The following is a 27,446-nucleotide window of genomic DNA, read 5'->3' as shown; positions in this document are numbered from 1 at the left end:
TCACATACTACAGGAAAAACTACATAATAAAAAGTCACACTACATGAAAAGCTACAGTCATCATCTCAAAAACACCAGAACTTCAAGCATCTCAAACACTTCACTTCAGAAATCTCCTCAACTCGGTCACTTCAGGCATTTCCATGCAAAGACATTGCTGCACTACAATTCTGCAACATATAAGGGAGCAAATGAAAACAAAAGAAAACCGCTATGTTAGTTAATGAATACTATTCGAAAATTCTACTACAGAAGCAAGAAGACCGCGTTTAATATATTCTATAACATGAATACACAAACTCACTACAGTAGCAACAATAGTTCCTAACTCCACTATTTAAAGTCATACCAACAAGTCACGGTTCTACAAGCACTATGCAATGCTTTTGGCAGCCTCTTAGGGCTTGTTTGGGAGTAATTCTAGCCTGTCAAGAATCACCCTTAAACGAGTCCTTAATGAATATAAAGAAGTACACGCGGAAACTTAATAACCAAACAAGCTCTTAATGAACGTAAAAATCTCGCAAGCAATTAACAGCCCAGACAATATGCTCTCATAAAAAGAAAATCAATGTGCGGATCCGGAAATCATCATACACTACCTAAACTAGGCACCATTAAGTCATATGGAGCGTAAAAAGTTGAGATAAATACGTACCTAATAAACGGAGCAACCCACATTTTAGAATGTCAGAAACGACGTTTGCGATTCGACCGTACTCAACATCAGTAACATCCTCAGGCACCAAAAAGATTTTTGGTGGTTGTTCCAGTCCATACCCGTCCGGATACATGTGCAGGTCGTGGAATGACCGCACAATGATTTTATGAGCAGTGAGATACTTGTGCGATTCAACCTCGGCCAACCACTCGTCGATTTCGGTTTTCCAACCACGACGATTGCACACGAATTGACACCTTTGGTGCATCAGTTCGAAATCATCCTTGTTCTTGGCCACTTGAGCCATTTGATAGTGGCCAAGAACGTTAGCGAGCATCCTTCCCCACCGTGTGACACAGTACGTACGACGCCGGTTACGGATGAGGATTCTCGACCACACCGGTTACGGATGAGGATTCTCAACTTGCCCTTGCCACGGTAAGACCACATAAATCCTCGCCATTGAGCAGCAGATTTTATCCACTCCCTAATTCTCTTGTCAATGGTGCATGGGATGAGTACTTCAACTTTCACGTTGCTATGAGGTGGAGTCCTGATGAAGAATACATGTCTGACGGTTGTTGCTGTGTAACGGAGGATACCAGCATTCTTGAAACTCTTAACTTGCTTCTTCATCCTCTCCTTGACAAAGAAAAAAGAAAGGCGGGAACTTTTTAGTTTCTTTCTTTTAAAAGGAATGGCAAGGGCACGCCAGAAAAAAAGAAAGAAAAAAATAGACTGAGCAATAACCTTTTGTTTCTCTTACAAGTTACAGAGCACGAGAGACAAATAAGAGGGGCTATTTATACTGGATGTGACGATCCCCATGGAGTGAAAAAAAAAAAAAAGGAAAGGAATATTGTGTAACTGACTAGGACAAGGGACTTGATACAACTTACCCAAAATCTGCATCTCTCTCCTATACGTTCAAGGAACTCCAAAATTCAATAGAAACATGGCCCCAGTTGACCAAGCCCTTGACTTGTCTGGAGTTAGCACTAGTTAAAATTAGGGGTGGCATTTTAGATCGAAAAACCGCAAAAACTAACCGATAATTTACCGTAATGGAACCGCAATTGCGGAAAATCGAACCGCATTTGCGGTATGAAGAATCGAACCGCATTTGCAGTTGCGGTTACCACAAACCACGACTATATTTTTTTTAATAAAAAAATTTACATTTTGTAGATAGCATTGGTGTTCAAACAACACAACGTGGTCCTTCAAATCCACTCACCACCACCAACACTTGAGTTTGTAACTTTAATTTTTAACATTGGTGCATTGCATTTTCTTTTTAGTTTGTAACTTTAATTAACTTTGACTTGGATTTTTCCTTTGGGTTGTAACTTTAATTCATTTTGTATTGCATTTTCCTTTTGGTTTGTAACTTTAAAGGATTTGAAATTGGAATGCTTGAGAAGTTGATGTTGTGAATGCTTGAGAAGTTGAGGTTGTGAATGATTGAGAAGTTGAGGTTGTGAATTTATATTTTTTGGTTGAAGTATGCTTGAAATCAAAAGGCATCAAAATTCGGCCTAAAATGTGGAAGATTGGATTTTTGTAACACAAAAATCACTATATCGCAAATAGTCGGTCGGTTTGCGGTTTGGGTAAAAATTCACAGTTACCTAACCGCAACCACCCCTAGTTAAAACTAACTCAGTCCACCCCCATAAAATAAATACAAATTTAGTCATATACCTAATCTTAGACATAGTCTTATAAAGAAACACTATACCATTTAAAAACTATAAACACACCCAAAAAAAAACCCAAAAATCGACAACTGTATATTTTTTAATTTTATACATTTATTACACTTTTAACATAAAATTGGAATTCTAGTCTTTCATCTTCATCTTCATCTTCAACCCCAATTTTTCAGTTTTTGTTCTCCATTTCTTGTTTTGAAATCATATTTCTCTTTGGACTTTTTGGATTGTGCGGATGTCTATGCCTCCTCTCCTCTCCATTGATGGCTCTGACACTTTTTCAAGGGTCCAAGCCTTAGCTCGCCAAATCGGATTACCTCGATCTCAATCTTGATCTTGATCTCTCCAAGTTCGTTCTCCTATACTTTCTTCTTCATCTTTTTGTTTTTGCTTGTAGATTTGTGGACGAAGGTATTGAGATTATGGTGGAATTTAACAGTGATATCAAAGGAACCTCGATCTCCATCTCGACAAGTCGTCTGGGCGGAAACGATAGTCAAGGACTCGCCGGTTGTTCCAGAGTACTGCACAACGACAACGACTCGTCGTCTTCAGTTTGACATGTGTGTAGAGATTTTTCTTTTTATGTTTTTAATGCATTGTTTATGCATGTGTCAAACTGTGATTTGCAGGAAGTAGGAATGCCTCCTTACCAGAAAGGAGGGAAGCAGTGCCCAAATATTTATATATAAAAATTAAAATTAAAAAACAAGAGTCAACTCAATTCGACTGCATCTTTTGGTTCTTCCTTTAGCAGGATATAGTTTTGTTCACATTGGCAAATTGGTGGCCCTTTCTCCAATATAAAAAGAAGAGAATATAAAATGAGAATTAGAATGAATACACATGAATGCAAAAATCACAAATTAATTTTCAAATCACTAAATTTGAAGCAGTTTTGAGAAAGTTGATTGATAACAGGCATGCATGATAGCCGTTGCGTATACTTCTAATTCCTAAAAGAGTTGGATTCAAATGAAGCAGGAGATATGCAACTTTAATTTCCGCAGTAACTAGGCAGGAGATATGCATTTAAGCCTTAGCCATCAATAAAAATTGCTTTGGTTTTACAATCTCAATCTCTTGCTTCAGCTACAAGAATTCAGCAGTTAGTGTTCTCTCCACCTTTTTGCATTCCATAAGGATTGCTCTCGCTGAATCCGTTTCAACTTCCTCCCATGCGCATCTTCTTCCGGAGCTTTGATGCACTGCTGCTTAAGTTCAAATTCACCTTGTGGGGACTACAAAAGCAAAATGAAGCTGCGACCGCCTGTAGGTCCAAGTCCAACAACACTTTGCAATTAATTGAGAGAAATTTAATAAAACCTAAGGACTTGAGAGAAATTAAATGCTGGAAGAAATATATCAATTATCGAACTGAGAGATGCTATACACTGAAACACAAGTACCAAGTATTTTTCTAAGTCATTGCATCCCGTGATCCTAAAACACATTCCATGCTGATGTTCTCCCTTTTCTTTTTCGCACCAATTAGAAGAGAAAATGCTGTTCTGTTTCTCATAATATAATTCCTACATCACTTCTCATAGATGAAGATACAATTCAGAAACACATTCAGACATCAAGTTATATTCCGGGATCGGCTCCGCCGTAGCACGATATTGTCTGCTTTGGGCCCCCCTCTCTGCCCTCACGGTTTTGTTTTTGGGAACTCACGAGCAAATTCCCAGTGGGTTATCCATCCTGAGATTGCTCTAGTCCCAACTCCCTTAACTTCGGAGTTTCCATGACTCCAAAGCCAGTGAGCTCCCAAAAAGCCTCGTGCTAGATGGAGGCAAGCATATACATATAAGACACATCAACCCCTCTCCGTTAATCGATGTGGAATGTTACACATCAGGCTTACGCCTTCATTAAAATGCCAAACATTTAGATATCAGGATCGGCCACAATCCAAATTATTACAAATATCTTTTGCTATGTTCCCTACCGAAATATATCATATATTTCCAGACATGTCAGAGAATCGTCATCTCACAGTGAAACTAGGAAGGAAACTACATAACCATGATTTTGGCATACATAACCATGCTACGCTTAAATTTTCATATTTTTACCACAACAGCAAAGATTAAAATATAAATAATTTCCTTTGCAATATCAAGGAAAAGTTGGGTACCCGTAGATCGAGACGGTGAACGTTAAAGATGTCCTTCATAGAGTGTGAATTATATGCTAATAGATAAGATTTATATGCCTCTCTTGCTGATTGGTGCAGATAGTAGTTGCCCTCAACCATCTTCTCCTGCATCAGCACGGCAATACATAAGGTACTTGGAACCAGTTATTGTGTAGTAATAGGTAACAATTGAACAACAAACAGGAAATTACCAGTTTAGACTGCACATTTTTCAGCCTATTCTTCCTAATTTGTTGTTCTGCAACGGGGACTTTTTCTGCCTGAAAACAGAATATAATAAAGAGTTGAAATGGAGAACATGCACCGCACGTAGCAACCTAAACAAAAGCGATTGACACTTGCTTTAAATACAGACACCCTTCAAGAAAGCCTGACACTTGTTGTGTGTGTGTGCGCAAGTGGGGTTTGGTTGTTTCTGTTTTTTTCTTCTTCTTGACTAAATCCTACCGTCAAATAGTGAATAAATTGCATCTCTTCGGGAATGAGGAAAATAAATGCCTTTCCTTTTCCACCTTCCCCTCGAGCTGTTCGACCGACCCTGTGGATATATTCCTGCAAGCAGATATGCCATTGTTGTGAAAGCGTTTAAGAATGGGAAAAAGAAACGGAACTCAGGAATGGATATATTCATCATGGGCTGGAAAACCCAACGCCCATGAGACACCGTATTCAAAATGGTTAAAGAAGAATTAACTTGATACCAAAATTAATTGAAATATGTTAGTAAAGAAGGAAAATTAGACACCTTGGGATCATCTGGAGGATCAAACTGCACAATCACGTCCTACAAGCGAAGAAAAAACAAGCATTAGATTTATCACGAGCGTTTGCTTATTGTGATACTGCTAATGGGGCAAAGAAGCGTATTGGCATAACATGATGTTCAAACTGGATAAACTAACGTCAGGATAGTTATTAATGGATAAAATACTATTGAAAAAACCCTTTCGTTTTCAATTCAATGATACTATGCCTTCAAAAGAACAGATTTCTTACAAGAGGGTAGTAAAACATACAAAATTGGATTATTTTTTTAACAGACTCAGAACAAAAAAACTTATGAGCGTTTCTTCTTTAACAGACTTCCGACCAAAAAAAAAATTGAGAACAATAAATTTCAAAATTGTAGGCAAATCGCAAAAGGAAAAGGCAAATATATTACCACAGCAGGAATATCCAACCCACGCGCAGCAACATCAGTGCAAAGTAAGATTCCTTTCTCTGCTGTGCAGAAGTCAAGGAAAGTAGTTGTCCTCTGCTGCTGCTTTTGCCCTCCATGGATATCAAAGCAATCCACATTAACGCATCTAAGAAGGTCAGAGTAGAATTTGACTGACTTACAAGAAGAGTAGAAGACCACCACTTTCTTCGACTGATTCTTCATCAGAAAAGAATACAGGAGAATGAATCTCTTTTCACTAGGCACAATACAATAGCCATGTTGCAGCCCTGCATTGATGGCCTATAGTGCACACAATCTTGTCAGATTCTAAAGATGACGGCAAAATCATATGTATTTAGATACGAATACAGAGTAAATGATAGATATGAACATAAAACAAATGTAAAAGGAGGAACACATAAAACCAGCTGGACTCCTACCTTAGTTCTCCCATCATCCACATCAATAAAGATAGGTTCTCTCAATGACAAGCTAGCAAGATCTATAACCTGCAGGTTTAACGGGAAAAGAATTATCAGGACAAGGCACGAAATTGACTATTATGAGATATGGTTTTAAAGAACAAACCTCCTTAGGGTTTTGAAGCTCAGATTCTTTTGCACCAGTCGATTCCGATGGTGTCTTTCCTCTCTTTCTCTTGCGTTTCTTCTTCGTCTCGTCCTCGAAAGATGCGTAAGGGATTGCGTCTGTCATAGCAACTGGTTCTAAAGAATTGGCACTTTAGGGTTTCTGGAACGAGACGAGCACTCACACACAAACTGTGAGAATGCGATTCTTTAGGGTTTTTGGAACGAGACGAGCACTCACATACGAACTGTGAGAATGCGAAGGTAGGGTTTGGTCGTTAAGTAAGCGAAGGTAGTGTTTTTTTTTTTCGGTCGTTAAACTTCGGCAAAAATTTACTTTTGGCCACTGTCGTTTGTCAATATTACCACTTTTATGCTCAGAATTTTTTGAAATACTGCCAACTTTTCTCAATTCGCCCCTGAATTTTAAAATGACCACATACCCCCTGAATTTTTGTTTCGTCAACTATGTTACCATTTTGTTAACATGGTGTTCGGCAAGGGTTGAGTTAGGGCTGCTCGAAGGAGGGTAAGGCCATCTACAATCCATTAGGCCAAATCTAAAATATACTAAATTTTTGCCTCATTCCTCTCTCAATCCAGGAAAAGTAAGGGGCTAAAATTTGTGAAAACCCAAAGTTGGTCGGAATACGAGTTCAGCCATTGCCTGGATTGGAATTTTTGTGTGGAGCTCACTTAGCCATGATGCAGCCCATGTGCAAGGAGGAAACAATGGGGCCCGGGCTGCTGGTGTTGCAGCACTTTTTTTTAATATTTCAATAGTAACCAAAATCAACAATCCATATTAAATCCAAGTTATTTTAACTGTAAAAATAAATAATAAATAAAAAAAAGATTCAACGGCTAAAATTTAAATCCAACGGTTAAAATAATATTTTAAATTAATATAAATCATATCAAACCCCAAAACTCACTCCAAACTCTATAAATACCCACCTATTTCTCAAATAAATATATATTTATGAAATTTCAATTCTTTAAGGTCAAATTGTTCAAAAAATTAAATGAATTTATTTAAAAAGATTAAATGTTTTTTTTTTCTCAACAAGGACCTTAAAATCCAGAGGATGCTTTTCTAAGGGAGATGTGAGAATGGCCTATATCCATTGCAGTTTCGACCCCCTTCATCAATCCAGGCATTGGCGGCTTCCATAGGTTCTAGAGTTTCAGCACAAACTGTAACATCCCACATCAACTAACGGAGATGGGGTGATGTGCCTTATCTGTATATGCCCGCCTCCATCTAGCACAAGGCCATTTGGGAGCTCACTGGCTTCGGAGTAATGAGAACTCTGAAGTTAAACGAGTTGGTGCTAGAGCAATCACAGGATGGGTGACCTACTGGGAAGTTGCTTGTGAGTTTCCATAAACAAAACCATGAGGGCAGAAAGGGGGCCCAAAGCTGACAATATCGTGCTACGGCGGAATCAATCCTGGGATGTGACACCAAGACCCAAGAATGCAACTCCCCCTCCCATGGTCCTCTAACCTACAGTGTGTTAGATTTTCTCAATACAATTAGACAGATCAACCGCTTTTGCTTTAATTACTTTTTCAGAGCTACACCAACTCATTTCCCAAAATAAATCCCTAAAAACCAACACTAGAAATAGATACATACATTATACATACAATCTAAAATTCCCTCAATTATTTTTTCTCCACAGCCATTAAAAACTAGAGAAAAGAAAACAAAAATGCAGTCTATGTTAGAGCAACTCCACCCATTTGCCATGGCAAAGGGCAAGGGGGAGCTAGGGCAGTTACTATTCACGTGAATAGTGGCTACCCTTACAAAAAGCAATGTGTGTTCCACCCGTTGTCATGGTAAATGGCAAATACTATTTATTTTTCACTTTTTTTAACTTAAAATTTTAATTTGGATAATATTTTCGGATAAGATTTTTGGGTTCATACGTGTCAATATTTATTATAAATTCATATTTCATAATCGGATAATATTTTTAGTTTCAAAATTCGGATAAATTTCAAAATTCAGATAAATTTCAAATTTCATATGAATTTCAAATTTCAGATAAGATTTTCAGCCTCTAAAATTGCGCCACATGTCATCCCTATCTGCCTAAATTTTTCTATAAAACCAGAGGTTCAGTTCATACCTCTCACAGCAGATCTTCTCTATATTTTCATTTCTCTGATTTTAAAATTCATACTTCATTCTCAATGCCAGACATGAGGAGATCGAGAGGCAAGAGCGAGAAACTAATGAAAGAAGGCGTAGACGAGTTGAAGGCAAAAGGGTGTAAAGAGAACAAAATCAATAAGTTGCCATAGCAGTGGCTTTGCTTGATGAAGAAAACCAAGGTCGCCGCCATGGTTCACAAGTCAGCTGTGGCCCAAATATGGACAGACATAGGCATTCTCGAGGTAAGAATCTTTTCGAAGATTATTTTATCCCAACTTCTTTGTACTCTGATGTTGATTTCCAAAGGCGATATAAAATGCAACCTCATTTGTTCAATAAAGTCATGCATGATGTTTGCAATTATGGTGCATACTTTGTTACAAAGTGTGATGCTGCTGGGATTTTGGGACTTCTTCTGGAGCAAAAGCTTACAGCTGTTATACGAATGTTGGCGTATGATTCATCTGCTGATCAGGTGGATGAGATTGCCTGGATGGGGAAATCCACTACTTGGATTGCTTGGTAAGATTTTGTGACGTAGTCGAAACTCTGTACATCAATGACTACATGCGCAGACCTACGCCCAGGGACCTCCAACGGCTCCTACAAAAAGCCGAAGCTCCATGATTTTCAGGAATGATTGGTAGCATCGACTGTATGCACAAGCAGTGGAAAAATTGCCCAAATGCCTGGCAAGGATTATGAAAATAGGAAAGGGCAAAAAATTATCATCCTTGAAGTCGTTGCTCGATTCGATACATGGGTTTGGCATGCCTTCTTCGGAGTTTCCGGATCTCAAAACGACTTGAACTTGCTGGGTCAATCCCCGGTGTTCAACAATATTTTTCAGAGGTGTAGCCCCGAATATCACCTATGAAATCAACAATATCGTCTACCAGAATGGGTATTATCTAGCAGACGGCATCTACCTGAGGTGGACTACATTTGTGAAATCAATTCCACATCCCCGATCGGAGAAACAAACATTATTTGTTGCCTATCAAGAGGGTTATGGAAAATATGTGGAGAGGATTTTTGGTATCTTCCAAGCCCGGTTAGCTATTATTAGGGGTGCGGTGTGACTGTTTGATGAGAAGGTGCTGAGGAGCATAATGATGACTTGCATCATCCTCCATAACATGATTGTGGAGGATGAGTATGAATATGATTACGATACTGCAGACTTGTACAAACCAGATCGCGTGAACACGGCCTTTACAAGAATTTATGAAAAGCTCATGGGCCACATGGAGGACCATTGGAGCATGAACCGTTGGTTAGGGACGGTCGTGTCATGACCCGTATGATTAATTGATATACGAAGATGCAATCATCCTATATTCATGAGCGATGTCAAGTTGACTTGATGGAGCATTTATGGGCGGTAAAAGGCAATGACGATGAATGAAGTGAAGTCAAGAAGTTTTATTTTTAATTTTGCTTAGGTTATGTTTTATTTTTAGTTATGCTTTGGTTGTGGTTTTTTTTTTAATTTAGGCTTTGATTGTGGTTTTTTTAATTATGTTTTGTTTGATGTATAGAATTTTTTGAATAAAAGGTATTTTATTGAATCCTTTCTTTATTCACTCAAAGAAAACCAATACAAGTAATTAATAATTACTACTAATTAAATAAAATACATGAATTACAACTATTTTTTAAATCAAAACATTAAAATACCATAAAAGAAAAGGCAAGCAAACTAACTTAATGGTTTTGATCGTTTAACCAATCTGTGTTGCTAGGTCCATCATCACGGAAAAGTCTTCTTCTCATAATATCCCTTCGTTCTAACTTCCAAAATTGTTTTGGTTCATGGGACATATGGCTTCTATCCATGGCCATGGTTTTCCGATCTTTCTTGTCAATGTTTTCTTTGCGTACATACTCCATTTCTTTTGCATATTCTGCTTGAATTGCCCTCTCATCTTCTTGGATTTTGATGTCTATTTCAATTCTCATGGCGCTGTGCCATGCAATTTCCTCCAAAATTTTTGATGTATTATTGCTAGAATTACTCTCTCTCTCTTCACCTTCGGCTGCCTTTTGGCCAATAAGCCGCAGCTCGTTTTCAATGGGTGAGTCTTGACTCATCGGAGAATCCATAGGCGAATCCAATGCCAGTAAATCATGGAGTGGCGTCTCGTTCAACAGAACGGTCGCACCCGTTGGAATAAATCAGAATCTCAAACCATTCTTCACCACCTCCCAACATTGGTCATGGTTGAAAGTTTTTTTGCCTTGCCCAATAGCACCAAACCACATTTGTGCTTGCATAATCTTTTTTTTTAAAAAAAATTTAAAAATTATAAATGCAAGAAACATTTATAAAATTTTGAAAATGCAAGAAACATTAAAAAATATAGGAAATGCAAGAAATTTTAGCAAAATATTGGAAATGAAGAAATATTAACAAAATATTGAAAATACAAGAAACATTAAAAAAATTGAAAATGCAAGAAATATTAACAAAATATTGGAAATGCAATAAATATTAACAAAATGTTGTTTATGCAAGAAATATTAACAAAATATTGAAATGCAAGAAACATTTTTTTTAAAAAGCATATTAGGACATTAAAATTAATAAAATGAAAATTACAAATAATTTACCTCATTGCTAAAATTTTCCTTGCTTCTATGGTTGTCCCTCGCTTTTGTCAAGGCATCTCTCCATTTCCCTAACTCTTTATTGAGAATTTTTCACCTACTAGACAATGTCATTTCCGTACGAGTCGACCCTGATCTTTCAAAAAATTCGGCATGAATTTTTTTCCACATATGAGCGAATTTCATCTCATTGTCCGTGACGGGACAATGACTATTTTGGACCCAAGATTCACACAACAAAACAGCTTCCATGGTGCTCCATACCCCTCTGGTTTCGATAGAAGAAGCATAAGATGATAAATAAAAATATAATTTGAAAGTAAATAAAATGTTGAGTAGAAAGTGAATAATAGTATAAGTATAAGAAAATGTATGAGGATTTGGTGTTGAAAGTGAAGAGTATTGGTAGGTATTTATAGAAGAAAAAAAAATTCAGAATTTTTTGGTATTTTTAAAAAAAAATATCAAATTTTTTTCATAATTTTATTGCAAAAAAAAGGGCAGTTCTTGGATTGGAGGAGAAAATCCGATCGAAGCACCCAGACGACGTCAAGTGTCTTTTAGCCGTTGGCGGACAACAGGGCTAACGTCAGTGCACGGAAATTTAAAAGCGCGTGCAACAGTAAAAAAAATTTAAACTGCGTGTTGATGTCATGGCTAACATCAGCTCCCCCCTCGTCCTCGATTTGCCTTCGAGCCAGCTCGGCTTCATGGGACCCATACTTAGCCCAGGCAAAAAAGACCCTCTGAAACGCGCTTTTTGACTTGGGCTCCCCCCTTGCCCTGGAATGGGTCTTAAATCTCCATGGCACCTTTGGCCTTCCTCTGTGTGTTTCAGGGATAACCCATCATCATCTCACCTTCTCTAAGGAGTATATTTTCCTCTCTCTCTCTCTCTCTCTCTCTCTCTCTCTCTCTCTCTCTCTCTCTCTCTCTCTCTCATATGCGTTTTTGGTTTATATTCTTTTTCCTTTTTATGGGTTTTGTTTTAGGATGGCAGATCATGATCGCAAAAGGGAGGCCATGAAAAGGCAGAGATCACAAGCCAGAGCAGAGCTGCATACAAATCAAGAACTGGGTTTTGAGAGAAGCAGCGGAAGCGTGGGAGACAAGAACATGGAAGGTGGGGTTGATGAAGATCTAGCTAGTGTGCTACATGATATGTGTTGCAGTTATTTGGCTTGTACTGCAAAAGTTGCGTAGCTTAATTCGCTTAGCTTAGCTTATTAATTAATCAAGTCTTAAGTGCTACAGTGCCCTCTATAACATTAGTCAATTCTCACTAAATCCCTTTAAAGTTAAAGTGACTCATTTTACCCCATTGACCGATGTTTTATGTCTCACGTTTTATGTCTCACTTTGTCCCTCACCGTCAAGTCTGTTAAAAATTCCATTAAAAATGCTTACGTGGCACCAATGAGACTAAATGCCATGTGTGAAGAAAAAAAAAATCCAAGTGTGAGCTCCAAATCATCCAATCCCACCTCATGAATCTTCTCTCCAATCCACGACTTTACCTCTAGGATCTAACTGTCAGGCAAGTTTTGGTGAGCAACAACAGGCTTCACAAGATTGAAAGTGGTACAGGCTGGCATTGTTGACAAAGAATGAGCAAATCTCTGGAAGTAAACTTACTACCCAGAATCAACAGTGGAAGTATCAGACTCCTCACATTCAGGAATGGTAGCAGTTGGAAAATGGATTTGGTGACAGGTCGGGCTAGCTGGAGTAGAGATAGCATAAAACGGGTAATCGAAAGAGGCCATGGACTGTTTAGCAATGGAGTCCCAGTTTGGAATTGGGTTGGGGTTTCTGGAGGTTGGGGATGAGAGCAGTGGGGCTACAGGGACACTATTGGAAATTCACAGAGGAGAGAGAGACGAAGGAATTGCAGAGCGCAAATAGTGACTGGGATTGGATGAATTATGCTGGGATGGAAACGGCTTGGGCTTGGATAGGAAGACGACAAAGGACTGGCTTGGTAGGATGGGATTGGACTAGGATTTGGAGAAGAGTAAGGGCTGATCATGGTTGATGTACTTGGTGTATCAATTTGGGTTGGCTTCAATCCCTGTACAACAACACCACCATCACATTATTAGAATTCATCAGTAAATTAATTTTTAGGTGGATTTTTCCTTTGATCTGCGCTATGACAATTATGGAAAAATAATTCAAAATTAAAAAAAATTGAAGAATTAGGACAATTAAAGTGAATTGAAGAAGAGAAGGGAAGTGGGACCTTGCGATAGGTGGTGCTGTCGTCTTCGACTGTCAAGCCAACTTGGAGGCAGAGAGCTAAGAGCTTTCAACACCTCATTGTTGTCGCAATGCTTGGGCAAATTGAAGTTGCCCTGACCTCGGAGCCCTACGAATATCTTCGCAGCCATGGCTCTCTCTCCTCCGATTGTTCTCTCTCTCCCTCCACGACTGCTTCCTCAGCGCCACCGTCGCCGCAGATGTGGCTCCATCCGACGTCATTCTCCGATCAATTATCTTCCCTCTCTTTTCTCTCTCAGTATCAGGCGCTGTGCAATTAAGTTTTTTTATAGTATTATTAATTTTTTTAATAATTAAATTAAGTTTTTTAAAAGGCAATGTTTTTTTTTTTTTCACACATGCACATGGCATTTAATTTAACAAAATAGCGGGTTCCATTGGTGTCATGTCCGCATTTTTAACAGACTTGACGATGAGGAGCAAAGTTAAAACACAAAATATTAGTCAAGGGAGCAAAGTGGATCACTTTAACTTTAAGGGAGTTTAGTGAAAATTCACCAATACTTCAAGGAGCACTGTAACAATTAAGCCATTAATCAAATATTTATGTTTTTGGATCTAGCTAGACGTCAAATGTTTGCATTTCACTGTGAAACCATTATCATAGGACAAGCATAAAATCTATTAGTGTTATAAATCCATCTGAATTGGAGAGGAAATTGAGAAAGAGATAAGGGAATAGAAATCTGGTTTCTCATTGAATGTTTTCTTAATCTCATTGTGTATCTTACAAATAGAAGGGTGAGCCCTTATATAGACTAAGCTCCTATCATTGGAGGTGGGCTCCACCTTAATATTTACAACACTCTCCCTTGGAGACCACAAATGATACGGAATATGCCTCGTTAAAAACCTTGCCAGTAAAAACCCAGTGGGACAAAAACTGGTCAAAGGAAAAAAGAGTACATAATCATGTGTAACATAAAATTCTATGTATATTGACGCGCGTGCGACACTGCCTCGTTAAAACCTTGTCAGAAAAAACCCAGTGGGATAAAAACCTGGACGAAGGAAAAAGAGTACAGTGTTTGAAGATCTTTATTGATAGCGCGCTCCCCCTGATGTTTGGCAAAATATCTTTAAGTCATACTGTTGATCAGCTTTCTGAATATCGTAGTTGGCACTGCTTCTGTGAGTCAATCTTGAGCGACACTGCCTCGTTAAAACCTTACCAGGAAAAATCCAGTGGGATAAAAAACCTGGATGAAGGAAAAAGAGTACAGTGTATGAAGGTCTTTATTAAAACCATGCTCCCCCTGATGAATATCTCCCCCTGAAAAATTTAGGACTAGCTTTTGTCCAGTAAGCGACCATAAAATTTTTTCATAGTATACCCTAAACCCTAGAGCGACACTGCCTCGTTAAAACCTTACCAGGAAAAACCCAATGGGATAAAAACCTGGATGAAGGAAAAAGAGTTAGTGTGGAGCTGAGCTCTATCTGGCTAGTATACTTCCGGAAAAACATTTAAGGACCAACGGATAAGACTTTCTTAGTATAAGCAAGAATCTCGTTGGTATAATGCTCGATCGAGACAAATATTTCATGAATTCTGCAGAAGCTTTAATGTGTTGCAATCACATTATAATCAATGTACTCACTGAGGTAATTTATGCACATTAATATTGAGTACAAATTTTGTGCTTCAAGCACATGTCCTTTACGGACTTGCTTTATGCAATGTCAATCCTCTCAACGGATTTTGTTTAAAAGGGATTAAACTTTATGACACATTATATAGCTTTAACCCAGCTATTTATACATCTTTAGGAAATCGCTTCTGGCGATATGCTCCGTGCATTTAATAACCCTTAAAGATAATATGTTGGTCTCCATAATTGTGTAATAAGGGGGGGGGGGCACAATTGAATCTGTAAATATGGAGAAAACCCAACATTCCTTGTTTCTGCTAGAAACAGTGTGTCATACAAAGTAGGTATATTCCCTTTTATTCCGAACATCCAAGTATAAATTTCAGTATTAACATATCTTTTGGGGTTCGCACTGTGGGTTTGTTCATTCACGTTCATTCTCATCTATAATGGAATTACCTCGTTCCATTTTGGCCAATGATATTGTCGACATTTAATAATTGAACGTGGTTCCAATCAACACAGCCCATTGATGATTTGAGTAGCTACTCCAAAATCAAAAATTGTCATTCATCAATTCATAATCTCACAATTCTCATGTGCATGCGCATGCATCAATTATAAGCATTTCTTTGCTTTTGGGTACCCAAGCCACTTCAGGGGGCTTTTATTATGTGAGAATGTGGATTATAACCTCCAATGGAGCGTTATTTTACAATAGGGCGTGGATAATCTCTATTTAGAGAGTTGGAACATTTAGGACCAATATATCTGTCATGCTGCAGGCATGCCACAGATTAATACATACATGTCAATTAATTTCTGGGACTTTAACCCATATTATGGGACTTTAACCCATATAATTTGCTACGCATTAGGCGTGCATAATATCAATATTGACATGTCAAAGGATTGTCCTTTCGGGACTTCAATCCACATCATTTGCTACGCAACAGGCGTGCATCATATTGATCACTGCTATACCCATATTTTGTTCTTATGGGACTTTAATCTGTGCAGTGTATTATCAATATATCCAACTTGCAATCTGTAAAATTTGCGTTAATAATTCATGGATACATACAAGCCATTCTTTTGGAACGGACTTATCTCCCCATTTGGTTACCTTTCAAGATAAAATATCAAATAGGTATATAAGCATAAAATAACACAAGTATTGCTTACATCCTTAGGTGGGAGAAACTTTTCTCAAGTATCATTCAAGCTCGTATCGGCCCAGTAAATATAAAGTATCGCTTGATGATCTTGTTATATCCTGCAAGAGCAAAAATCACAATTCGTTTCTCTGTTAAAAACAAATAACTCTCAGAGTTAGGATCACTGCATGGATTCATTCTTCAGATGTTCATTCTAAAGAAATAAAATCTCTTATGAACAGAGAGTTATAAAAAGAGAAAAAATGCAAAAAGATAGTGATATTGATTGCAAGGTAAGGTAAGCAATCAAGGAAGGAAGCTGGTGGGAGCAAACAACAAGCTCTCATTTCTCCTAGTCTAGAAAGACCTCAGGAGATTGGAGCATAACGTCACCTTCACAGTTCCCTAATGCAGCGGAAACGTGATCAGGGATAGTCTCGCTTCCTGAATGGATGATCAGAGATAGTCTTGCTTCTCGGGCATATTGAGTGCTTACTGATAAGAAAAACAAGTAGATATCGCATCACTAGGTATGGAGTAAACTGGATGTCTTCTGCAAAGAAAATTTCGTTAGTAACACATTTATACACAAATACAATGAATAGGTAGAACCGGTGAATTTTAAGTTAACCATAGGAAAATTGCGAGATTCTCGGGATGCTTTTGAAAAAGTAGCTCCGTGAAATCCGTAAAGCAAGATCGGCTTTGAAAATAATACTTGAAAACGCCGAAAGTGCCGACAGGCATTATTAGAGGCCACGTGAAGTTTTGGACTCTGGGAAAGAAAAAGATAATATGGGGATTCGAGAAGATATTGGGGTCCTGAAAAACAGTAGCCATATTTCCTCCTATAGATATGGCCTTTGCAAAACTTGATTGGAGCAACTGCGTTTCAACTCAAATTTCTTCATTTTCTGAAACTTTAGTTTTCCTAAGACTTTCTTCGAAACCTTCTTAAAAATGGCTTCCTCTTCTTCCTGCCCAAATTATTTCAATTTAAATGATGCTCCCACAACTACCAATGATGCCCAAGTTTGGCGTCCATCCTTTGTATTCCAAAATCGCCATCTCACAGTTAATGATTCTGTGATGATGAGTGATGCTACTGCTGTCATAGTAGCTAGAAATTTCATTACTCCAATGGATGAAATGCTGTTAACAGGGAGGTCTGAGGAAGAGGCTATTGATGACTCAATGGCTTTTAGCATTCAGAGTGCTGCTTCTGTTTCTAACATGGCTGATCGTTTGCGTGCTAGAGCAAACGAGGTTGAGAAGCTGACAACTGAAAATTCGTCTCTTCAAAGAATGCTTCATGAGTCTCAACAGGAGGTTGAGAAACTTAAAGGAGAGAATAATTTCTTGTTGAAACTGGTGAGTTCGTACTCCGTTGATACACTGAGAAGGCTAGACATGCTGCAGGTCTCCAATGAAAGAATTTTGGGAGACCACGAGAAGCTCATGGCCAAGCTTAAGAGGCGCCGTCCTCTTCCTTCAGAGGCTTCCAGAACATAATGTAATTTTATAGATTTTACAGGGCCTGCACCTTCATTGCAGGTGGAAAAAATCTATCTGTTGTATGTTCCTGTAATAATAATTGCGCACATTCTTAAACTTGCACCTGTGGTTTTTACGTCTTTTCAAAATGACGGTTTGGAACCTTGTGCCTTATAGGTTCAAATAACCACATTGTCTCTCCCAAATTGCATGGTAGCCCGGAGCCTTTGGCCTGGGCACAAACTCAGAATTTATTTGCCCTTTTCAAATGGACATGAAATATGAATTGAGTAAAAGCCATGATAATATCGCAATATAGTAGTGAAGAGCATTAACTACTATGTACCCACAACTTCAAGTTCAGGATCTCTCATATATTTGGATCCATGGGCTTCCGGCCCAGATATAACAAAATATGTGGGGAGCCTCAATTCATTATTTGAGGTTTATATTAATATTATTCATTTCGCGGTGTATTCTTAACAACCGGAATTCACAAAATATATTTCTTCCTTGAGGTGTCGATTATAACAAAATCGAACTTTAAATTCATCATCTTCTTATACCAAAGAAATATGTGGCATACCACAATTTACAATAATACCTCAAGGGTTGTCCATTTAATTGTTGGAACTTCAGGTTCTCAACACTGTTAAATTTTGAACTTCAGGCCAAAGCCACATATTCTCATGGTATGGACATTTTTACAATTTTCTGTACACATTTCGGGACTTCAAGCCCTTACATAATTGTCCATATTTTGAGGAACTTCTGGCATCTCATTTAATTGCTCATCCATGAGTTTAAGGAACTGCAGGTTCCCTTTTTTATATAGTGACGGTTTACCCAAAATGGTTCATATTTATGCATACGTCACTTCATATGAATAGTACTATTCATCAAGTCATGAATACGTATCTATTCATCTGCCAGTACAGTTATCATCAATGTGTACGGCACTATGAACCAATACGGTACTGTTATATCATTAAGGAACTCTAGGTCCTTATTTATATGTCAGGGATCAAGGACCCTTAAGTCCGATCACATGTTTACAAATATAGTACCGGAGAGACTGCCAGCTCTCATATTAATATCATCATCAAGGATCTTCAAGTCCTGATGTAATTGTATGATGAGGATCAAGGAACTTCTGGTCCTGATCTGCATACTATAAAAAACTCATCATACAGCACAATTAATCCATAAAATAAATTACGGATAAATAAATTACTGGTATGGACGATAAACCCGCACCATACTTTAAATAAATGTAAATATGCGGTAAAATAAATTCATAAATTAAATTGCTTGCTGTATGGACGTTAATCCCGCACCATACCTTAAATAAAATTAAATGTGCGGTAAAGTAAACGTGCTTGTATGGGCACTAATTCTGCTCCATACATTTAAATAAAAGCAAAGGCGTGGACGATAAACCCGCACCACCCTTTAAATAAATATTGCCGTATTGGTAATAAACCTACACCATACCATAAATAATACTTTAAGTAAAAGTAAATTTGCGATAAAGTAAACGTGCTTGTATGGGCACTAATTCTGCTCCATACATTTAAATAAAAGCAAAGGCGTGGACGATAAACCCGCACCACCCTTTTAAATAAATACTATTGTATGGGTAATAAACCTACACCATACAGTAAATAAAATAAATATGGGGTTAAAACCACCACCGAATAAAATAAGAAAAATGTTAGTTTTAGTAACGGTCTCCCACTGATAATATGTTTAGTATTACCAAGGGTCTATTTTTGTTAAAGGTTAGTAAAAGAAAAGCAGATAAATATAATAGGAAATAATAGGGAAGATAAGGGAGCAGAGATCTTATCGCTTATTCTTTCGCTTATGCCCTTGCTGAGTGATCCTTTTTTTTTTTTTTTTAATTTTGCTTTCTTTCGGTGGGTTTTGTTTGGTGCAGACACAGCGTGCCAACATTCCCTTATTTTCAAACGACAGCATATTCTCTGCTTTTGTGAAGTGATTGGTACAGTCATCCACTACATCATCAAAGCTTTTGACATAGCCTTGCAGAGAGCTCGCTCATTTGGGTCTGTAGCTCCCTTGGAGGTGGAACAGCTGGAATTTCTTTACCAGGGCAAAAACACCAGCAGCAGCACCACGGCCTCTTCTACTACCACAAGGATGAAGACAGACCCATTGAAACCTCAGACTACCCTCAGTCTGGTGGTTATTCTGATGAAGGACGTACAGGCAGCGGCTACGGTGGTGGTGGTGGCTACGGTGAACTCCACTCCGTCGTAGTCATTGGGCTTCTTCGTCTGGCCCGTCGCGGCTCGCCATAGGCTCGCCATCGGACTTTGTCTCCCACTCGCAATTCGACGATATCACCAGGAAGATGACCAAGTGCGTCGAGAAAGGAATTGTTGTGAGATGGTGGAGACGACCCAGTCTTCATCTGAGCAATCCGAGGACCAGCAACAAGCTGGGGACGACCCAGTCTTCATCTGAGCAATCCGAGGACCAGCAACAAGCTGGGGTTCCTTCGGATTCAGATTCCCTTATACATCGGATTGGTCGGGACAACTCGATCAGCTGCCTGATTCGGTGCTCCAGGTCCGCTTATGGACTGATTGCCTGTTTGAACAAGAGCTTCCGCTCATTAGTTAGGACTGGGGAGCTCTATAAACTGAGGAGGCAGAATGATGTGATTGAGCACTGGATTTATTTTTCTTGCCACCTACTTGAATGGGAAGCCTTTGATCCCAATCAACGCCGGTGGATGCACTTGCCGAGAATGAACGTGAAATCAAGGAAATGGGTTTTATGAATTGTCTTCTTGACTGACCGACTCTGTTGTGCCTCTGAGATACAAAACAAAGAAGAAACAGAGAGAAGAAACCAGAAGCAGAGAGAAAAATCAGAGAATTCAGCTGGTATTTTTGAAAGCGAATTCGTGCTGATAACGTGTTATAAATCTATCTGAATTGGAGAGGAAATTGAGAGAGAGAGAGAAGGGAATAGAAATCTGGTTTCTCATTGAATGTTTTCTTAATCTCATTGTGTATCTTACAAATAGAAGGGTGAGCCCTTATATAGACTAAGCTCCTATCATTGGAGGTGGGCTCCACCTTAATATTTACAACAATTAGCTCCTTTTCCGGGATAATTCCAATGTCTATTCTCAAAAACAAAAGCAAATTGCTGCACTATCCTATTATTTCTTCCATTTCAATTTTCAGGCTAACGACTGAATCATTTACCCTCTTTTTTTTTCATATTATAAAATATTTTCCTTCTACGATATGGCAATGGCCTTCTAATAACCATAAGTGTCCACGATATAACAAGTTGCCCGTCTAGCTCAGTTGGTAGAGCGCAAGGCTCTTAACCTTGTGGTCGTGGGTTCGAGCCCCACGGTGGGCGCTAATGTTTCTCTTTTTAACTTTTGGGTATTCAAACTTCATCTTCAATCTTCAAAAGCTTTTCACAGCACTAAAAATTTTTTTTAAAGGAAAATTTACATAAATATTATCTGAACTTTTAGACATGTGTGCTATTATCACATAAATTTTTATTTTTTATTTTTAACCACCTGAACTTTATAAAGTGTTGCAATTTATCATCTATGTATGATGCACAATCCCCTTCATACAATCGTCGCTTATATTGAGGGATCTAAATAGGCAACTTCACACCAAAAGTAGTGAAATTGGGCACAATCAAGGAAATTAAAAAACGGGGGGTAGTGCAGTTTGATACAACGTGCCAACTACCAAGAACTTATTCTTGGCTGCTATGCAAGTGATGAGTTCCAAATTAAATTTGGGGACATGGACAATGTAGACCCGTTGAATGCTACTGATGTAGACGATGGGTTAATGATAAGGCAGCTCTCTCTCTCTCTCTCTCTCTCTCTCTCTCTCTCTCTCTTAATTCAGTTTTTTTATAATTAATTTTAGTTATAGTGAATTGACATAAATACCCTTACACTTAACGGATACTTTAACGGAGTTAGACATAGATGATGAATTGCAACACTTTCAAAATTCAGGTGGTTAAAATAAAAATAAAAAGATAAGATGGTACTTGTGCACATGCCTAAAAATTCAGATGATATTTATGCAAATTTTTCTTTTTTTAAAGTAAATTTTATCACAGAAAGACAATTAACCATTAACGAACACAGCCACAGGCACTGGCGGACCTGTGCAAGCGCAAGGAGGTGCACCTACACCTCCGGTCGTCAGAAATCTCCATTAAAGCTGTTGGAGTTGCACCTCTGCTCTGGCGGCTGTTACACTCCAACTGTTTGAAAAAAAGCTTAAGCAAACTTGCTGGGTTCCTTTCTTTTGCTACGTGCGTATCACAGCTACTATCCTTTCGTTTTTAAAGTTCTGAGCAAAACGACGTCATGTTCTACAAGGCCCAAAAAAAAAAAAAAGGAATAAACATGTGAGCGCGACTGCAATTCCTTCCTACATGCTTTTTAGTATATGATAAATCAATTGGGTCATTGGATGAAAAACAAATTGGGCCTTAAATAAGGATTATCCTTGCATAAATTTGTAAGGCTGCAATATTAATTATCTATAAAGTCTGCAATGTTAATATCGATCAAGTATGTATAAAATTGCATTATTTTAAAAAAAAAGAAACCAAGTTTGTATAAAATATTGTCATTTTTTTCATGATATGAAAGCTCGCGGTGAACAATTGTAACTTAATTGCAATGTTCTATTTTTTTTTCCTATGAATTACAAATGAGATTAGTATTGTTTAAATTCTAAGGGTTTTTTTTTTTGGATAGGAAATTCTAAGGTATTTGGTTGTCTATCTTTTTGGGGGAATTTTTTTTTTTTTTTTTAAGCTTTTAGCGTTTTAAAAATTACCCCTTCGTTGAAAATTTTTTGGGTCCGCCAGTGGCCACAGGGACAGACTACAAGGCATGCAATTAATTCAAAAAGCATCTACAGATCAATAAGGCTGTTCAAAAACACCATGACCAGGTAAGGGTACTAATGGAAAAGTAAGAAAAAATAATAATTTAATTTCAATTATTGTACAAACCAAATATTAAAATTAGAATAAAGTCTATTTCATGGTTACTATTTTCAAGCATTTCCAGGGAATTAAAATCATTTATTCTCATCCTCTAGGAGTGGGGACTCAATTAAGAAAATCATTCCGTGAACCAAATGGATCCTTAACAGTGCGTTTGAATGAGAAAATTTAAAAGTACAAAAGATTTCATAAATGACGGAATTTAAAATGACGGAAATTAATGTTCTAGAATTTGTAAAGTTTTTTGTTTGGGTGACGGATTTAAAATACGGAATTTAACCTTTATGTGTAAAGTTATATTTTTTAAAAACTCAATCTCTTTTAGAATTTTAGAAATAACGACTTTTAGATAGAATTTAAAGTTGGGATTTATGACCTGTTTTTTCCCATGCGGAATTTCTGAATTTCTATATTTTTTTATTTATCCAAACACAAGAATTGGTTCATGTCAATTTAGAAATTCTGAGTTTTGTCAAAATCTCAAGTTTATTTCCCTCATCCAAACGCACCGTAAGGGCATCTACAATTATAGTTAAAATTTAGCTAAAAATATATACTAAAAAAAACTATTTTAGGAGCTCTCTATAAAATTTTAACTTCAATCATACTCTCTAATTTATGAAGTCATAAATGATATATCTATTTTTTAATTGGTCCATCTCTCTCTTCTCAGATTTAGGAGCTCCTAGAAGTCTCCATATTTTAGAAGGTAGACAGGGAGCATGGTTAAAGTTGTATTTTTTCCATTTCTCTCTAAAATTTGTCTAACGAAGTTGCAAACTAAACTCACCGTTACTTTTCAGTTATAAATTTTTTGGCATCATCACCATCTGGGCTTTTAGGCTTAGAAACACACTTACTGGACTTGACTTGACATACAAGTTGGGCTTGGTTTAGACCCAAATGCATGAAGCAAATCTTATTGCCTTGTAATCAGACAGCAAGAAATGAGAGCCCATGTCCTTTCCCTTAACATGTGGCAAGCTTTCACAGTATGCATCTCTCCCATGGTCCTATAACCTAGTGTGTCAGATTTGCTCTCTATAGATAGATCAACCCCTTTTGCTTTAATTACCTTTTCAGAGCTTACACCAACTCATTTCCCAAAATAAATCCCCAAAAACCAACACTAGAAATAGATACATACATACAATCTAAAATTCCCTCAATTATTTTTTCCCCACAGCCATCAAAAACCAGAGAAAATAAAACAAAAAATGCAATCCATGTTAAACCTCCACGGCACCTTTGGCCTTCCTCTGTGTGTTTCAGGGATAACCCATCATCATCTCACCTTCTCTAAGGAGTATATTTTCATCTCTCTCTCTCTCTCTCTCTCTCTCTCTCTCTCTCTCTCTTGAATATGTGTTTTTGGTTTTTATTCTTTTTTCTTTTTGTGGGTGGTTTTGTTTTAGGATGGCAGATCATGATCGCAGAAGGGAGGCCATGAAAAGGCAGAGATCACAAGCCAGAGCAGAGCTGCATGCAAATCAAGAACTGGGTTTTGAGAGAAGCAGTGGAAGCGTGGGAGAAGAGATCAGGGAAGGCGGGTTTGATGAAGATCTAGCTAGTGTGCTACATGATCTGTGTTGCAGTTATTTGGCTTGTACTGCAAAAGCTGCATAGCTTAATTAGCTTCGCTTAGCTTATTAATTAATCAAATATTTATGTTTTTGGACCTACTTCTGCTTAATGTTTAATATTCTCTGTGGGGTTTGTTTTAATTTTTATGTTCATATCTTTTGAGTTTATCTTCGATCTGGTTTCCTCCGTGGCCGGATTGGCTTTTTTTTGCCTTTTTGTAGTTTTGTGATCTTGCTTTGATGTCATTGTTCTTGTTTTGGACTGTTTATCTGCACACATTGTTCAAGTTCAAATTCTTGTTCACAGACAAATGAAAGTTTCTAGGCAATTCATCCTAAAAAGAAAAAGAAAAAGAAAAAGAATCTCTTGAGGAAGAAAAGGAAACAGAATCTTTTGGGGAAGAAAAAGAAGCAGAAGACAGATCATTGAAATTACCTCAGTGCAGAAATTAGTAAAACAAGAAAACCAGCGAGTGGCATTATTATATGAATAATATATAAGCCACGTATTCTCTTCGTTGATGTCCTCTCCTCTCACAAGCCATGAGCTTTTCAACCTTTTATTAGCCACGCATTTTTTCCTTCCTCTTCACCTTCGACGTCCACTTCCATTTTACTTAGCCCCAACCCTAGAACTCATACATGTATAAACCTTTGGTTCGAGTTCAACCCTACATGCTTTTAAAAGGAAGAAAGGAAAATAAAGAAAAATTTATTTTCCATTGATAAGTTTGTTAAACTGAAATTGGTAGGCGATTCAATGTAGTGGTTGGAAGTTCATCCATTCGTCCAATGTGGTTCCTACAATTTTGAAAAGGAAAGTGTGAAAAAGGGCTGGAGCTGTGTTTCAATACTCTTTGATATTGTGTTCCATTGTGAGATATGTGCAGCACTCAAACAAGTGAGTTACCATAGAAGGTGGGCACCCACCCATGACTGCAGCATTAGTCTCTCAGTTTTCCAAGAGACGTAAGAAAATAGGAATGGTAGACGGGAATAGCGTCACTCTTTATTTAAAGGGTAAAACTGTAAGGGACTTGTAACTAAAGTGGTTAAAAGTATTTATCTATGCATTCGAGGTCCTAGGTTCGATTTTTCCTTTCCTAATATCGCTTGTATCCAAAAAAAAAAAGAAGTAAACTAAATAAAAGTGGCGGCGTTACTAGAATAAATGAAAGGGTTGGTCCGAACAAGCAAAATAAGGTGTATAGTGTAGTTAAATTTGGAGAAAGATGAAGTGATAATGTTGTGGTTTTCTTTCCTTTGGGTTTGGGTTGGAACAAACAGGTGGAAGACATGAGCAAAACATCACATTAAAAGCAGTGGGCATAAATGGTACGTATGATGAAACAACTGACACTGTTGATAAATAAATACAAACACCCATCTTTATCAATTTGCACACTTTTTTGGTCACGCCATAGTTGACATATCTCTATCTTTTGCTGTCGAATTAAGGCACCACTGATATGTACTCTTGTCCTGTCTTCGATGTCATGGACTGTAAACCAATTTTTACCATGGGGCAGCAATGATTGTGTCTCCGGCTAGAATTTGAATGGAGATTGTGATGCTGAGATTCACTGTTTAGATCAAGAAAAGAAGAACACAAGATTCACTGTAAGAGCCAATTTGTCACTGGCCCTTCGAGTAGGCTGAGAATTCTGCAGTCGCTGCCCCTAAATTTTTACATTTGAATATGATGTCGGCTTGTTATCGAGAGGTTCTTCATAGCGATGGTCATATTGTTGTATGGTGTTACTAAAGAGTCAAAATATAAATAAAAAGATTCACAATCACGCAAAAACACAAGTTATGAATATGTCAATGGTTTACCCAATGTTGGTTTTGTCCACAGAATTTGTATATATAGAGTGTTTTTACTAATAATCCGTGAGTTTAGCATTTGACGCATATACAGAAGTCATAAGAAAAAAGAAAAAAGAAAAAAAAAACCTTAATTTCTAAATGGAAGAGTGTTCCTTTTTACTGGGGGGACAGAGAGAGAGAGAGAGAGGGCATTGCCTCTGCCCTGCGTTGTTTCTTCAATATGGGACGAAAGAGTCCTTTTGTGGACCTCGCATGCGAAAGTTCCCTCCTTGTATCCATCTGAGATTCACATTTGTGATTCATCTAGTATTACAGAATATTTCAAACTTGCCTCAAAATTTGAATATAAGATTTTTGAAATGCACACAAATAGTAAATACTATGTCATACTCCACGGCAGCAACCAGAATGAAGACAGGTCCTCACAAAATCATAGAAGAAAAACCCATAAGAAGAATAAGATCTCCAATGTTTCTCATTCATGTAGTACTTTACGACCCGTCGGAAAGTACTTGAGTGTGATCGTCATACTACATTGTGGGTCATACTATCATTTTTATAATCAATACATGTGTAACGAGTTTATACTTTAGAATACTGTGTCAACATACAAAATACGTGTTATGACCGAGTGATCATCATACGATTATTTGTTATAATCAATATACGTGTGACGGGTTTATGTTTTAGAATACTGTGTCAACATACAAAATACGTGTTATAATATGAATATATTATAATACTAGAATATGAGAGTCATGCACATTCAAAAATTTCTGATTAACATAGGCTTTGTTGCCTCACGATTAGGGGTAGACACGGTACGGTATTGAGCCTGTACCGCTATCGATATCGGAAATTTAAATTGGTATGGTACGGTATGGGATTATGGTTTGTCAAATTGATATCGTACCGTGCCAAATCGGTATCAGTACGGTATCGGTACCATTTCGGTACCAAAATGATACAACTAAAAAATGAACCAATTTAATATTCAATATATTCATTCACCAAAATAAGTGATGCCTAAGTTACAAATTCAAAAATTCAACATATTCAATATCCATCAACATATTCAATATCAATCAACATATTCAATATCCAAATCAACTAAATCAATATTTATCCATCAACATATTCATCAAATTCAAATGGTTAAAACTCATGCCTTATGACTTACAAACCAAAATAGTTAAAATCCAAATGGTGAAGGAGAATTTTCGAGTCCTATGCAGCTCCATACCCAATAACATAGCTCAGTCAATTTTTATGATGCATACATGGAAATTTATGCTAATACAGTCAATGAAAGAAACCATATACATGAAACAGCTTTTAATTATCAAATGAATCAAAAATTATATTTCAATACTATTCGGTACGGTACGGTATTGACCGGTACCA

The 27,446-nt window shown here is 37.5% G+C and overlaps 2 protein-coding genes, 1 long non-coding RNA gene, 1 other non-coding gene and 1 pseudogene across 4 annotated transcripts; 3 read left to right on the top strand and 2 right to left on the bottom strand.

Moving 5' to 3' along the window:
• Nucleotides 3,542-6,413, bottom strand: LOC18773478 (DEAD-box ATP-dependent RNA helicase 51). The gene is made up of 8 exons (XM_007208094.1): nt 6,288-6,413; nt 6,140-6,208; nt 5,700-5,999; nt 5,283-5,321; nt 4,985-5,089; nt 4,729-4,797; nt 4,517-4,642; nt 3,542-3,646 (listed from the first exon to the last, which is right to left on the bottom strand). The coding sequence occupies exons 1-8, from the start codon at nt 6,411-6,413 to the stop codon at nt 3,542-3,544; spliced, it is 939 nt and encodes a 312-aa protein (XP_007208156.1).
• LOC18773899 lies at nt 11,570-12,541 on the top strand. Its single transcript, XR_002271970.1, has 2 exons — nt 11,570-11,935; nt 12,056-12,541. It is a non-coding gene; the product is annotated as an uncharacterized LOC18773899 (long non-coding RNA).
• On the bottom strand, nt 12,043-13,640 carry LOC109949506 (annotated as a pseudogene).
• TRNAK-CUU lies at nt 20,919-20,991 on the top strand. The gene has a single exon. It is a non-coding gene; the product is annotated as a tRNA-Lys (tRNA).
• On the top strand, nt 23,611-24,385 carry LOC18774348. The gene is made up of 2 exons (XM_007206621.2): nt 23,611-23,935; nt 24,045-24,385. Exons 1-2 carry the CDS (start codon nt 23,847-23,849, stop codon nt 24,253-24,255), a joined length of 300 nt encoding a protein of 99 aa, XP_007206683.1. The 5' UTR covers nt 23,611-23,846; the 3' UTR covers nt 24,256-24,385.

The sequence above is a fragment of the Prunus persica genome, chromosome G6, assembly GCF_000346465.2.
Source record: "Prunus persica cultivar Lovell chromosome G6, Prunus_persica_NCBIv2, whole genome shotgun sequence".
Lineage (NCBI taxonomy): Eukaryota > Viridiplantae > Streptophyta > Magnoliopsida > Rosales > Rosaceae > Prunus > Prunus persica.
Note: the sequence above shows the minus strand (reverse complement) of the source record. Positions and strands in the feature narration are given on the sequence as shown.